General features: G+C 29.8%; 1 protein-coding gene across 2 annotated transcripts; it reads right to left on the reverse strand.

The window, feature by feature from the left end:
• Positions 1-43: 43 nt before the first annotated feature.
• LOC130900302 (polypeptide N-acetylgalactosaminyltransferase 5) lies at positions 44-16281 on the reverse strand. 2 transcript variants are annotated; one of them, XM_057810821.1, is made up of 9 exons: positions 15763-16281; positions 14387-14614; positions 12907-13073; positions 12479-12797; positions 11358-11535; positions 10697-10877; positions 8285-8424; positions 7934-8167; positions 44-5645 (listed from the first exon to the last, which is right to left on the reverse strand). In XM_057810821.1, the coding sequence occupies exons 1-9, from the start codon at positions 15975-15977 to the stop codon at positions 5481-5483; spliced, it is 1827 nt and encodes a 608-aa protein (XP_057666804.1). In that variant the 5' UTR covers positions 15978-16281; the 3' UTR covers positions 44-5480. The 2 variants fall into 2 exon arrangements, with proteins under 2 accessions (XP_057666804.1, XP_057666803.1); XM_057810820.1 differs by lacking the exon at positions 10697-10877 and adding an exon at positions 9256-9436 and having other exon boundaries at positions 15763-16265.
• Positions 16282-16332: the final 51 nt, after the last annotated feature.

Consider the following 16332-nt stretch of genomic DNA (forward strand, 5'->3'; position numbering starts at 1 on the left):
CAGTCTTACTAAGTTATTTTAATTGGCTCTCGATACTGTCCTGTTTCTTTTTTACTATTTAAAACATTTTCTGTTATTTTCATCTTCATAGCTGTTTTTTAAACCTATTTTGTATCTATTTCGATTCCGGTGCTTCTGTAGTGATATGTTATTTATTTCAATATTCCTTTCCCTCTTATTTCTCTTCACCTTTATCTTCTATAATTTTTTCTCCCTTTTGGATAATTTTTAACTTTGTAGTTTATTATTCTACAAAAAAAAACTTGAATTAGTTTATCAATTGATACTATTTGATAATATTTTTATTATATGTAATAAATAAAAATAATAAAAACGTTGGAATTTAACTAAATAGATTAGACATTTTTAATTTACATTTTTTTTTTCAATAGTACCCTGTAACGTATACGTTGTTAATATATTCCTCTATTAATATACAAATATTTACAGATTTTATTAATAAAAAATAAATTGCTCACACTAAAATTAGAAATAATGGAAAATTTGGATGTTTTTTTTTAAATAAGTATTTAAAACTGTTTACTACCACTACAACACTCACAATTACATTGTTTTATCTCGTGGAGCTTTCTATAGGTTGTTTTTTATCCGGCTCGAAGGACCAGATAAAGTAATCGTTAGTGTTTTCAGTATGAATATCACCAGCAGTACCAGATATATATTTATATATAAAAATATTCAAATGAATACTAATTTTTATATACATACTAGTTAGTTTTGTCTAATCTTTCTAGTTGAAGTAGTGAAATCATAAGATATGACAGCTAATTAAAGTCATTTCGGGAACAGAAAAATATCGAAATAAAATCAAAACATGTTTGACTTTATTTCTTAAATCTTCTTTTGTATTAAAACATTGACCTCCAATATCATACAGGGATACCGAAAAATATAATATTGATGTTAATACAAAACAGGATTTGTACATTTTTTGCTGCTCTGATGAAAGGAAAATGATCAACTAACTGTCATTGTTTCATTTCTAATAAATTCAAAATTGATTGAAGTTATTTGTTTTAGTTAAATACAGGGTGACATAGTTTTTCAAGTACAAAAATAATATTGATTAAATAATGAAACATAATAATATTATACCGATATAGTCAACATATATAATTCACCCTGTACTAAATTAACATATATTTAAGTATGTAGTTAATTGTATAACATATCTGTACCTTAGACCTTATAGTATTGCTTAAATAAATGTACCGTAAACTTTTTATTGCAATATAATAAGGAAAATAGAGAAATTTTCCAACCCAATTTTTCATTTTTCAATTTTTGATTCTAAAAAATGTATCTTAGTTAGTTTGAAGATCCATTTACTATATTGACACCCTAATCCAAAGTTATCATTAATTTATTTGGAATTTCACTATTCCTTGTTTGCAATAGTTATGAAAGTGTACAGGGTATATCAAAATGAGTCGATATGTATATCGGAATCTATGAATTTTAATATTTCTATCAAAAACATTCAAAGTATTGAACATTTTTTGGAAATAAGTGCCAAAAATTATCAATATTTGTCTCTGAAACTATCTGAATCTATGGAAAATGTTCAATGTTTGGTTACAATTAAACGAGATACAAGAATAAATTTACTCTGCAATGGATTCCGGTACACACAACGGAATGAAATAGCTGACATGCTTGCTGACTCCTTCTGTTGTATCAGCTACAGGAAAATAAATGGGAAAGAAGATACATGGAGGTAAAACCAAGGCATGGAGGCAGGCAAAGACTCTCCTGGGATCTATTGAATGTATCAGAACATCTTACGAATACTAACAGGAGTTCTATCAGGTCCTCAATGGACACTTTAAGACGCTAGACTTAGCAAATAATGTGGCGTGCAGATTTTGTTGATTGGGATTAATAGATCAGACGTAAAGACTGAAGTTTTCATAAAAAAATTTGATCTTATTTGGAAAATTTATCATTAATAGAAAGTGTCTGCGAAACTTTCCCTCTGTGTTATCCGGATAGGTTTTGTACCACAACAAAAGCTTCCCTTATAATTATTCTTAAATGTGAACTTCTATAGGAATAGTTTTCCCCAGAAAAGTCCACCGATACTTCGAATAACCACAAAGAAATTCAATTTTTTTTCAAAAATCGTTAAATTAGTACTTTTTTGACAAATTTACAGATATTTAGTAAGCTTCAGATATTTTTTTCAGATCATTTTTGGTTTTCAAAAAAGTTGGAATAGAAATATCATCTCTAGGAAATTATATTAAAATCAACAGTAGATTCTTCAGAAATTCAAAATAAATTATGAACCTATAGTTTTCGATGTACATGTTGATTCAACACCATATTGTTATACCCTGTATATTAAAAGTTACCTTCAAGGTACATATATGTATAATAATTAGTTATATATACAATATTGAGAATAAAAAATATCTTAAGATATTTTATTTACATATTTAGATAATCTACAGTTTGTGTAATAGCACATTTTTTTAAAAAATAAGGTAAATTTTGAAATTAGACCAAATTTGGGATACGAAAATTGATTTAGTACTTTTTTTATACCGTTCACATCGATTTATCAAAAACTTTCATTATTTTTAATAAAAAAAAAAGAATTTACAGAATGTCACACACTTTCATATTATTTTTATATTAAGCCACAACAAAAATTTTGTCGAATAGACTTTTCCTTTTATTTTAAATAAAATCTTATTAATGTTGTAGATTGTAACCTATCAACAGCCATAATATTCCTCAGGATCATTATTGTCAATATTCAGTTCATATTTTTCCCAAACTGGTTTGCTTTTATGTTTCTTTTGTTCAACCTAAAAAAACCTTCACTATTTATAGTAGGTGACCAATGGCCGTTATATGATAGACCCTTTTATATTACCAAAATCCGATCAGGCGCTTTGACTTGAACCTTTTGATGTCATGAGGTTGTCCAAGCGTTCATGTAAGTGCTGGGCACTAACAGATGACGTGGTCTGCAGATTGTTAAAGAGACTTTTTGCTACACCAGAAATGAGTTCTGGGCACATTGGTGGGTTTGCCAAACCTTATTTGTCGAGTGAGTTGAGCTGATTCTTTCAGTCATCAACAACAGTTTTTGTAGAACTTTCTTGCACTCCGGCACTAGCCTAGGACACAACCTTTCGGTCATAATGACAGATTCATTTTACTCTATGATAAATCTTACACAATGGTGAAAAATTTCTAGGTTATGTTAATAAAAACACTGCATAACCTAATGGTTTCACTCACTTTGTATTTTTAAATAATTCAAAAAATCTATTTTTCTAAAACAAATTCAACGATTCATAACGTTTTAAAAATACAAACTTACAATATAGGCTTGTGAGTTTGAAAAAACAGTAAAAAGTGTGAACTGAAAGTTAATAAAACAATTAGAGCATGCAGTGAGGTCAAAAACATAACCTTGAAATCAGAAACTGTTGCCTAATGGTTTGATCACTCTTGGATGAGTCAAAAGGTAAAAAAATCTTTATAAAAAAAACAATTGGAAGTTTCTGTTTTATAAAAACGAGACATACATAAATTAGAATTGACTCATATGAATTATCATTTAGTACAATTAGGTTCTGTACTGTTTGGGTAAATGTTATTCGATTAAATAATAATTTTTCAAATATTCTGCATTTTTTTAAACTTATAAATTGTTAACGACAAATACAAAAGCGTGTACAAACTAGTAAGAAAAATAGAGACTAAATGTTGTATGGAAACTTTTTTCATATTTTATCCTTATTAAAAAGTTTAACTTTGCCCACAACTTGAAATACTATTGGTGTAAAATACTTCATGTTAGTACATCCTAGATGAATTTAAATTATATAAAGTCAGAATAATTAATAAGGAATGTGCTCATGAATAAAATTAGTATTTTTATACAAACCTCGTATATGGTTTACAAAAATTGATACCTGATAGTTGTATTCCAAATTTTGGACCTAACCAATAATAAAAAAAAAGTTTTCCACGTGATTCTAATTCAGAAATTTTATATACAATGTGTTTCACCTAAACAGATGTAAGTAAACTTATTTCCAAAGTATTTTTAGTATATATATTAAAAGTTTTAAATTGTTTTTCATTATAAATTCAAAACGGTTCATCCAATTTCAATAAATTTTAACTTGGTCGGTTATTATTATCAGAAGAACGATTTGAGAAAATTTCAAAAAAATATTATCCTCAGAAGCTAGTGAAACACATACAAGTATTATAGAAATTAAAATATTTGTGATGTTGTCACTAGTAGATACAAAATAATTTTAAAATAGTTTCTGGCAGAAGTTTTTTTCTTGAAAATACCTCCAAAACATTCGTCCAATAATACTAATTGACCATACCAAATTACATAGTGACCAAAATAAGTGAATACTTGAATCGGTTTGGGAATTGTGCAATAGGTGTAGGCAAAGATCTTTTACACCTTGTATATTTTGAAAAAATCATATTTTTAATAATTATTCGTAATAAAAAATAAAAATTATTTAATTATTACTGATAAAACAATATTCGGGATGAAAGAAATAAACTAGGGAGGACACTATAAGAAATGAGACCAATAGGAAACAAAATAGTTGGAAGATGTTACGGAAAGAAAAGATATAAGAAGAGAAGGAAAGGAAAACCTCTGGGGGAGCTTGGTTAGGATAAGAAAGAGGAAGGAAGGAAGGATAAAATAATCCGATAAAGGAATGTATGTTAAAAATGGATATTCTGATGTTTAAAGAGACGTAACAAAGTGTTCAGAGAGAAGAAGATAATTTGCATGTCTTGGATTGAGGTTAGTCGAGTTTTTATCATTTGTATATACCTCTCGATATAATGATATGCTTTTTATTCAAGATCCAGTTACTACAATCCAAGTCAGTCAACTAAATGTAATATATCAAATCCGTGTTACAGATTAAGATGATTTTATGTTTTCATATTAAAAATTCTATATTTACAAATGGCAGTCATTTCAAATTTTCCCCACTAACAACCTAAAAAGTCTTATTATCAGGAAGGTATGCTAATCGCTATAAAAAAACTAAAGGAATGAATAAAATTTTATAAATAAACTAATAAATAGAAAATTAATTGTAAAAAAAATATATATTGTTTTAAATTCGGTCAATTTCCTCTGGAACATTTTAAAATAACAAATGTACGTAATAAATATGAAATACAATTCGAATGGCACAAACTAAATAATTTTTCGGGATAAAAACAATGATATACCAAGTTTTTCGTTTTATCGAAATGAATGTATCAGAAAACTTTTGTACAAAAATATGAATTGATCCCGAAAAGGTATTTAACGTGTCCAAAACAACAATTAATTAAGTTAATTGCTTATTGCAATTTTTCCTGGTTATTCGTTCCACGACTAATGGGAACATTACTAACAAGAATATCACAAGTTTTATTTGTTGATATCGATATAGACTTTGCATATCCTAACTTTCTTCTACGTGATTTTTAGCTTGCCATTTGAAATCGCTGTTCATTATCCATTGTTGACCGGGACTGAAATCGCAAGCTTTTAGAAGAGGTAGGTTAACGTCACTCGTGTCCGGTTGTGTAAGGCAACTTCCTGTATTGACATGTTTGATAGTTTTATCCTGCAACAAAACATTCATCATTAATTAGCCCCTGCAATATTTAGTCATAAAAATAGTAATATAGGAGATTATAAACCGAAATACTTAGTTTATTTATATTTCTTGAACAATTTTTGTGTTTTCAGCACGACTTTTTCTCAATTCAACCTTATATTAGAAAAAAAAAGAAAAACTACAATAGATAATAAAAAAATATGGTTAATGAATTGTTATAACAGCAAATATGGAGCACCCGTTACAACTAATATGTCTTATATGCTCATGAGACAAACAGGGATTTCGAAACACATTTTTTTCATGCTGAAAAAAGCTTAGGAATTATATAAAGGGTACTGAAGTGTTTACGAAACTATACGCAAAGAAAGAGACCTAAAAAATGAGCCAACAGCCAGTCTACATCCTTCTTATTCACCAGATTTAGTACCACAGCTTTCTTCTTCAAAATGAAAACATACTAGGCCACAGGTCACTTTTTATTCACGTTTTTGGTCGCCCAAAAGTCAGTCTACATCCTTCTTATTCACCAGATTTAGCACCAGAGCTTTCTTCTTCAAAATGAAAACATACTAGGCCACAGGTCACTTTTTATTCACGTTTTTGGTCGCCCAAAAGTCAGTCTACATCCTTCTTATTCACCAGATTTAGCACCAGAGCTTTCTTCTTCAACATGAAAACATAATAGGCCACAGGTCACTTTTTATTCACGTTTTTGGTCGCCCAAAAGTCAGTCTACATCCTTCTTATTCACCAGATTTAGCACCAGAGCTTTCTTCTTCAACATGAAAACATAATAGGCCACAGGTCACTTTTTATTCACGTTTTTGGTCGCCCAAAAGTCAGTCTACATCCTTCTTATTCACCAGATTTAGCACCAGAGCTTTCTTCTTCAACATGAAAACATAATAGGCCACAGGTCACTTTTTATTCACGTTTTTGGTCGCCCAAAAGTCAGTCTACATCCTTCTTATTCACCAGATTTAGCACCAGAGCTTTCTTCTTCAACATGAAAACATAATAGGCCACAGGTCACTTTTTATTCACGTTTTTGGTCGCCCAAAAGTCAGTCTACATCCTTCTTATTCACCAGATTTAGCACCAGAGCTTTCTTCTTCAACATGAAAACATAATAGGCCACAGGTCACTTTTTATTCACGTTTTTGGTCGCCCAAAAGTCAGTCTACATCCTTCTTATTCACCAGATTTAGCACCAGAGCTTTCTTCTTCAACATGAAAACATAATAGGCCACAGGTCACTTTTTATTCACGTTTTTGGTCGCCCAAAAGTCAGTCTACATCCTTCTTATTCACCAGATTTAGCACCAGAGCTTTCTTCTTCAACATGAAAACATAATAGGCCACAGGTCACTTTTTATTCACGTTTTTGGTCGCCCAAAAGTCAGTCTACATCCTTCTTATTCACCAGATTTAGCACCAGAGCTTTCTTCTTCAAAATGAAAACATACTAGGCCACAGGTCACCTTTTATTCACGTTTTTGGTCGCCCAAAAGTCAGTCTACATCCTTCTTATTCACCAGATTTAGTACCACAGCTTTCTTCTTCAAAATGAAAACATACTAGGCCACAGGTCACCTTTTATTCACGTTTTTGGTCGCCCAAAAGTCAGTCTACATCCTTCTTATTCACCAGATTTAGTACCACAGCTTTCTTCTTCAAAATGAAAACATAATAGGCCACAGGTCACTTTTTATTCACGTTTTTGGTCGCCCAAAAGTCAGTCTACATCCTTCTTATTCACCAGATTTAGTACCACAGCTTTCTTCTTCAAAATGAAACATAATAGGCCACAGGTCACTTTTTATTCACGTTTTTGGTCGCCCAAAAGTCAGTCTACATCCTTCTTATTCACCAGATTTAGCACCAGAGCTTTCTTCTTCAACATGAAAACATAATAGGCCACAGGTCACTTTTTATTCACGTTTTTGGTCGCCCAAAAGTCAGTCTACATCCTTCTTATTCACCAGATTTAGTACCACAGCTTTCTTCTTCAAAATGAAAACATACTAGGCCACAGGTCACTTTTTATTCACGTTTTTGGTCGCCCAAAAGTCAGTCTACATCCTTCTTATTCACCAGATTTAGTACCACACTAATAAAAAATATACTAAAAGTAGTTTCGACACAATATAGCAGATAAAAGACATTCTACTGCGATTTCTGTTATTGATAAGATGAAAGACATTTCAAAAAAGGCTTCTAGAAATGATTCAACGTTGGGATAAGTACTAATTCAAATTTTATGTTACATATATATGAAATATTATACTAACAATTTCATCATAGGACCATGCTTGGTTTCCACCCATTCCATGGCACCTAACTAATTTAACAGGACCAGTTCTTGAGCTGGCGTCCAAACAGTTGTCATCCGACATTATTTGTTGTCGTTTCGTGTAAGCGAAAACTTGATTACCACCCAAATTATGACAAAAGGTCATTCCAAGGTTTTCGCCTGATTTTCTTCCCATAGTATCAAGACAATTTCTATTTGCTACGTTACGAATCTAAAAAATAAGCAAACAAATAAGTACACTTCAAATTTAAAATATTAAGTAGTTTAAATGTAACCACTTCTTTAGTACTAAATTATTTTTATAAAAACAAATATTTTCGGTACTTACATCTCCGAGATAGTAATAGTCCAAAGGCATCTGAGATTCGGGATACACATTTTCCAAGTACCACCTGAAGCTTTTGCATTGCAACTTTTCTCTCAATTCCTTTCTGGCTGTTATATCACCAACCGGAACATTCTTCGCACCTGACAAATTGATTTAATGGTAAATATGATTTCAATATTATAAACAAAGTGCGACACATGCAATAAGTGCATCAAATAACTTAGCACAATAAAAAGTTACTAATCAGAATTGAATACAATATTTTTATTGATGAGGATTTCTTTTTACGCTTGCTTGAACATTCTAAGTCCAGAAACTAATATAAGTTTCCATTTTCTCGGATGCTTTTTTCATTTTCTAGAGTAGAAAAGAGGAAAAACCACTACAAATTTCTTCAGACATTGATCTACCTCTGGTAATATCATTTCGATACATTTTCTATGCTTTTAATATAGTTGTCCCTTGTGTATATATTTCATTTTGTGTACTAACTTCATACAACTTTTTATTGCATCTTTTTTAGTAAATGGGAAAGTCAAATTACAGTGAAGTACTGGTACATGTCAGTACAAATTCCATTATTTCCAAATTTTCACTGAGCATATCATCGTGACAGTATAACTAATAACTTCTATGTATAAAAATTTCTCATCTTTATGTTCAATTTAGTTATTTTAAACGTCATGAGATCAGTAGAAAAATATTCCAGTCCTCATAGAATATCCCAATATCGTTCAAATTATAAATACCTTTTTTGGATTTAGGTTATTCTGAAAAATCTTTCAAAACCAAAATACACTCTTGATTTATATTCATAATTAAAATTAATGTATAATAACAACAAATTAATCAGTGTTAACAACATCACCATATCAAAAAAGCCAAACATAACATGCAATTAAGCCAACCGATAACCCAACACATATAAACAAATATGCTTGCATGCTGTTAAAATAATTTTCATTCAAGACCTGGGTTAATATTATAGTAGAATTCCTTCCACTGATCGAGCCACACTTCGGCTAATCGGGCATTGTTATGGTTGACAATTCGACTAGTACCACCAGGGAAGGAATACGGTGTAGATTTCCTGAAGACGTGCCCAACATGCGAACACGTAGCTATTTCCAATTGACCACCGCACATCCACACCTGATCAGCAAATCCCAAAACGATAAAAAAAACATAACATGCGATGTTAATTAAATAAATAACACACAAGATCCAACAATGGAACATATTGGTTAGGTTAAGTTAGGTAAGGTTCCAACAATGGAACATATTGGATTAGAAAAATGTTTATCATCAAATTATACATCAGTTTATTTATTAATTTTAAAAATTATTAAATTAACAGAAGTGAGATTCTATTTAATAGATTAGATCACTGGGGAGGATGGAAATATTGTTTTTGTAGAGGATAGATGTAACGGGAATTGTTCTTTGCATAATTTGATAGTTAGTTTTTAAAATGGTAGCACTAATATATTCAGTATTTTTCTATATATTAATAGGATGGATTGTGAAAAAGATTTCTACATTTCAGGTCATTATTTATTAGTAAATTTCCTCTTCGAAATACTAATTACCCCCAAAAAGCCGTTACAAGCAACAATTTATCCTCGAATATATACCAAATCAAAGCAATTCTAAAAATTTTGTTAAAATGATAAATACCAACAATATATAGATAAATACTTCATAAATATTGTTACCCGAAACCTATATATTGAAATAACACCCTGTGTCTATTAATTTGATCACTGAACTATCCATTTTTTTTTCATTTGTTAATAATTATTTCAATTTTTTACAGCATATTAAGACTTTTTAGTAATTCTACACCTTTAAAAAAAGCTACTCTACTTTAAGCTCTCTTTAGTAAAAATTGAGACCTCTGTAAGTATCTAAATCACTGTTCGACAAAACACACAAGAAAATAAATTCCATAAACAATATAAAAGCACCAAGGAATTCCAACAAAGCCAAGTTCTTCTGTTGTTTGTTTATTATAAGTGTAATGGATTTAATTGTGACACTTTTTTATAGACTGATTAATTAATACCAGGTGGTCAAAAGATAGTTATTAATTAAATAAAACTATTTCTCATGGTATTTATACCCCAGTGGACCATTATAAAGTGTATTGATATACCAGCAACTTTAGAACAAAAAATATTTATTCTAATTAACATAAAAATAAATGATTAATACAAAAATTTGGTACTACATATCAATATTTCAAGGTAAATTTATGTTAGCGTTAGTCCACTACCCTCCAGCATGACAAAAATGTAGTTAAACCATTTTTTTTAATGATTTTCAAAAATACAAACGATTCAGTTAGTCAACTTATCAACCCTTAATAATAAATGCAGTTAATTATATATTTCAATAGCAGTATAATCAAACCTGGATTCATAATATAATAGAAATCTCGCCATTCGTCCATCCAAACATCGGCCACTCTAGCGGCGTTATGGAGAACTATTTTTGATACTCCACCGGGGAAAGTATAGGGGGACTTGTCTCTGAACACGTGTCCCACATGAGAACAAGGGATTATTTCCAAGATGCCTCCGCATTGCCATACCTAAAGAATTTTTATAATTTAGTAAGAAATATTATTAATATTATTCCTTTGACGGTTATCTGAAATTGTGTTAGACACAGGGTGATAAGATTAATGAAATTTCGAAATATATATCTAAAAAGCGTATTAAAAAATATCATAATTTGAATTTGGTGAAATTTAAAATGAAAACTACAAGGAATTGTCATCGAAAAACTAACCAACTAACCGATACTGGATAATTTCAAAATTCTTACTAATTTAATCATTAGTGAGTACAGGTTGGTTAATGATTTTTATAAACTGCTTAGAAGACTAAAAACATATAAAAATATACTTAATATAAACCTGTTTTTATTAATTTAGATTTTAAATAAAATTTTTTTAATAAATTTAAAAAATAGTTGATTATGAGAAGCTTTAATTTCAATAATGTGATATATCTATAAGATTTACACTTGAGGACTTTTATTTATATCAATTATTAGAAAAATTGTTTACCCTAAAGCTCATTTCCAAGTTTTCACCTCCCCAAATATCCATTCCTTCATCGTAAGCCCCCAATTCATAAAAATAGTCCTTATCGATAGAAAATAATCCCCCTGCCATTGTAGGTGTTCTTAATGGAGACGTTCTGTCACCACCTCTCCTATCCATCTCTCTTTGCGGTACTCTATACCTGAAAATTTTATAGGAAATTACATGACGGTCAGCAAAGGCATGCATCTCCTTAAGATCTTACGAAATGAGGATCCAAATCGACAATGTCACCTGGTTATACGCTATCCAGTTTGTAGATGATCAAATAATATGTTTAAGAAGCGATATACAACTACAGAAATAAAATTTTGAATAACCGGAGCAAAAGCAATAACTATACGGAATACTGGGATATCATCAGGGCTGAATGTGTCACAAAATAGTGGAAAAATGCCCCATCCAAATAAAGTCACTACTGTTAATAGTCAATATATTCACCAAATTTGTATATAATGTGAAATACCATTTACCAATTACTAGAGGGCAGTAGCATGTACCAGAATTTAATGAAGATGAATTTTATTTCTGCTTCAGATTGAAACTGTCTAATATTAGTATATACAGCCCCTATTAAGGATATCCACACATTTTCTTGTGAATTGAGGTCAACGGAAGTGTTAGTGAGAAGTTTACTAACTCATTAAGGGTTTTTTTAGGAAAAAAGTAGCTAAAAGTGATAATTTTCACTTCCCAATACAGCTTATGTTTAATTTCATCTGGCAGTCATAAACGAATGTAGTAAATATATAAATATCCTACAATATTTGATGCAAAATTAAAAAAAGAAACTTAGGGACCAATTTTCAAAGAAAAGGAACATTTAGGGACCTAAACAACTTTAGGGATCTCACTAAAAGCCCTAGTATATGGTACAGAAACGTGGAGAAGAGAAAAAAAAATGAGCAAATACAACGTCAAGGTCAGAAACGACTCAATAAAGGATTAAAAAAACCTCAAAGAAACAACTATAGAAAATAATGAGGCAAAGCAGTTGATTTTGTATGAGAAAGAATAGAGTACCAAGATTACTATGGACGCAAGGAAAGAATTTGCTGATATAATAAATTTCTGATTCTACTCACCACCTAAAATTCAATTTCCAATTGAATCCACCCCATGTCATATCCGAAGCTGTTATATATTCGAAAGTTTCGTCTGAAATAACATCAATAATCGGACAAACAACAGTTTTCCGATCTTCTACTATTCTAGCTAAAAGAGGTTCCAACCACCCTTCCGTACATTCGCAATGGGCGTCCAAAAATGTAATCACCTGTCCTTTGACGTGTTTGGCACCCAAAAGACGCGCCCTTATCAAACCAGATCTTTTTTCTGTACGAAATACATGTACAGGTACAGGAAGCTTCGCCACATATTCTTCTAGCTTTCTACCTAAGTGCGCTGAAAAAAATTAACGAACCATGACTGACTAGATTAACTAAAAAGTAATTGTATCAAAGATATTTTTATGAAAAACTGTTCATTGTATTGAAGTTATGTTTTAACTAACCTCCTTCGCTAGCATCATCAACTAAAATGATTTCCTTTAGAAGAGGTCTAGGAGATCTGTTAATTGCACTCCAAACAGTTCTTAGGAGTGTAGACCATGCTTCGTTGTGAAAAACTATCACTATAGATGTCGAAGGAAGTAGTGTAGGATATTTTTTAGTTTTACATCTACAACAAGATATCACTCATATTTACATTTAATTAAAAAAAAATTTATATTAATTGTTTATGGTAAAGTGGTAAATATTGTTAGTGTTCAAATTATTTTTTTACATTTACTTCAAGACCCCATTTTCTATACTCTTCTATGACTTTTCGAGTCATGTATCTTAAATCATCAAAGACAACAAAATTAATTTCTTTAAGGACTATATAAATCATTTTATAAATTATTTGTATACTATTAATATAATAATATAAAAAAAAACAATAAATATTGATAAAAGAAGCACGTTTTGCTTAATTCATATTTATTGTAGTTCAAATATCAATTTAGTAGGTCATATTTCGACAACAATTACTCAATATTATTTTATTTTCAATAATAACAGATTTCAGCAATAGAAATGAGGCATTTTGTAAAAAAAGTTATTAGGAACTTTGCCCTAATTCTACTACTTATTTCTTAGTTACTAAATATAGCGGTTCCTAATTATATATCAGTAACAAACATATTTCGTACATAATATAAATTATGTCTCTTCAATAACTATAAAAATATAAATAGATCTCTGTCAGCTAGAATCATTTCCTATTTTAAACTCTTTAAGAGGAGTGAAATTTTTAGATCAGTTGTAAACACTGGGTCCCCTAGTAAGAAAGGGGGACAAAGATTCTTCGGGTCGCCTTATATGATATCCAATATAATTTATTATATATATCTTGTTATCAACTCCAGCATAATGGCAAAGTTTTTAATCCTATTTGTTATTAAAAGAAACAGTATCTGTGATATTATGACGACTTTATGTAGGCCGATATTTAACTATGCAGGTATTCTATTGAAAATGACCTTTAATTTTAGTTGAATGAAATCATGCACAAGCTGCTTTCCCTAACGAACCAATATTTAAAAGACGATGGCTCATTTTAATAAAAGTGGTTTAATTTCAATTTTAAATCAGTCGATTAAAGCAGTTAGACTGGTTTGCAATGTTATATATGTTGCAGTACCTTCCTTGTTATTTTTAAAAATGATTTGATTTGTCTAAATGTTTTTATATTTGTTTTACCTAAAATAATAATTTCACATAATGTCAAGGTTCAGATAAGACAATTTCAAATAATAATAAATGATTAATTAATAATCAAGTTTCTTATTAAAGTGAATATTTAGATTAAAACCCACAATAAACAAATATTCCAAGGTTATCAGATATTTCCAGGCGTCGTTAGTATTTTCAGGGATGTATCCAGGATATTTGGAAATTAGTAAATTAAAAGTCATTAATGCACTTAAATTTAATAATTAAGCTACTCACCCTTCCAATCTAACATCTACCAAGGATCGATTTAAGGATATCATATCACTAGCTAACAAATTAAACTGATTCAATTTAAATTTTTCTTTCATTAGTGCTTCTTGTTCAGGGGGAATGTGAACTGGCTTTCCCATTTCCCCAACTTTTCCTGACACTGGGGGTACTACAGGAGCAGGTCTCCATCGCCTCAAAGTCTTAGGTGCATAAGTTTTAGAAACACCATTTATACTGAAAAAAAAAATTACAATAAACTGGTTCAAATAACAATTTTATTAAGAACTTATAATTTTATAGATTCTCAAATTCGATAAGGATAAAATTAAACAATACAAAACTTGCTTTATAAAAATAATTGGAAATACTGTTTTTGTATCCCTCATAAAATTTATTGTACATTTTATTAATCTCCAAATGTTATTATGAAGTAGTAACAAACACAATATGAAAGTCATGCTCCAATGAATACATTACAGATTATAAATGGGATACAGTGAAAATCTGATTTATTTACTAATTTTAAAAATTATATTAAAGCAATATACTCATTGCAACATATTTTACAAGCAGGCTTTTTATATTTGAGCCTACTAATGTTCATACTAACAATAAATGAAACACTAAAAAATGTGAAGAAATTGACGAGACACCTTCAAAAGTAAATAGAATTTCCTCAACATGATCCCAATAAACTTAGAAGGCTTACTATTTTCATATGACATCGTAATTATGGTATAAAATCAAAGAAAGATGGAAGCCCTTATGAAAATTTGGATAAAAGAGATAGAATAACTGCAAATGGGCTAATAACAAAAGAAGAACAAATAAAACAAGTCACAACTGATGAATATCTATATAAAACGATAATAACAAAAGGCAGCAAAATAGAAGTGAAGGTTAAAAAAAATAACAAAAGTAAAAAGTGGATAACTACTTAACAAAAAAATAAATAGAATTAAGATGAAGTACATACAAAAAAATAGAAGGAAAAACTAAGATGCATAGAATAAGAAATGAAATCATGAGAAACAACTTACAACAAGAAACAATCAAAGAAAGAGAAGGGACAGACCAAGAAAAACATGGAACAAACAATTAGCAGATATAGGAAATGAAAATGATACTAGCACAGGACAGGAAAAGATGAAGGAAATGGTTAAATGGATAATAAATACGCCCTAAAGGGGACAAAAGGAAAAATGAGAAGAAGAAACAATATTTGACTGCCAACTTGGCAATATTCAGCATACTTTAACATTTCCATTTATTTAAAATAGTTCTATTTTACACTAAGTTCAAATTAATAATTCATTGTAATTGGATTAGGTTTGCATTTTAATTGGAATAAATACTTATATATCCAATACATCTGTACTTACCCATTGTTAGGTTCATTTAATGTATCTTCTTGTACTCTATCATTAAAAATTTCATCTTCCACTAATGGTTCCGCTTGTATGTTATCTACTTTCTTGCAGCTACCACCTATGCAATCTGAATAAAAAGAGAGTACCACAACATCAATCAAGAACCATGCTAGGGAGGTTAAAAGGATAACTCTGCAAGTGTGGATTCTTAATTTTCCGTATAACATTTTTATCAATTTATTCAGTTCTACACATCACACGTATTCTTCAATAATTATCACAGATTTTGTTATTTAAAAAAAAAGAAATAATAAGTCGGATAATCTTGAGATAAACAATCACTTAAAAATTATTTGTTTCAGTTTTTGTAAATAACTTATCAGCTAAACAAAAGGTCGATTAAATAAGTTATTTTTTTAATGATTTCAGTTTTCATTTTCCGATTCAAACCTGCATTTTATTCATAAAAGCTGAAATTACACGTCGCACATTCTATTTTACATTCCACATACCTGACATAAGTCAAAATTTAAGTCAACTAAATAAATGCCAAAAAATAGGAGGGGATTTGCCATGTTGTCA

This window comes from Diorhabda carinulata, chromosome 12, assembly GCF_026250575.1.
Source record: "Diorhabda carinulata isolate Delta chromosome 12, icDioCari1.1, whole genome shotgun sequence".
In the NCBI taxonomy this organism is placed as follows: Eukaryota; Metazoa; Arthropoda; class Insecta; order Coleoptera; family Chrysomelidae; genus Diorhabda; species Diorhabda carinulata.

Excerpts from the sequence above, each read along its gene's own strand:
- LOC130900302 (XM_057810821.1), bottom strand. The coding sequence starts at position 15,977 with ATGTTATACGGAAAATTAAGAATCCACACTTGCAGAGTTATCCTTTTA. Across the intron at positions 10,878-11,357 it reads ACTTGGAAATGAGCTTTAGG|GTATGGCAATGCGGAGGCAT; the intron begins GTAAACAATTTT and ends AAAATTCTTTAG. Across the intron at positions 8,168-8,284 it reads ACTATTACTATCTCGGAGAT|ATTCGTAACGTAGCAAATAG; the intron begins GTAAGTACCGAA and ends CTTATTTTTTAG.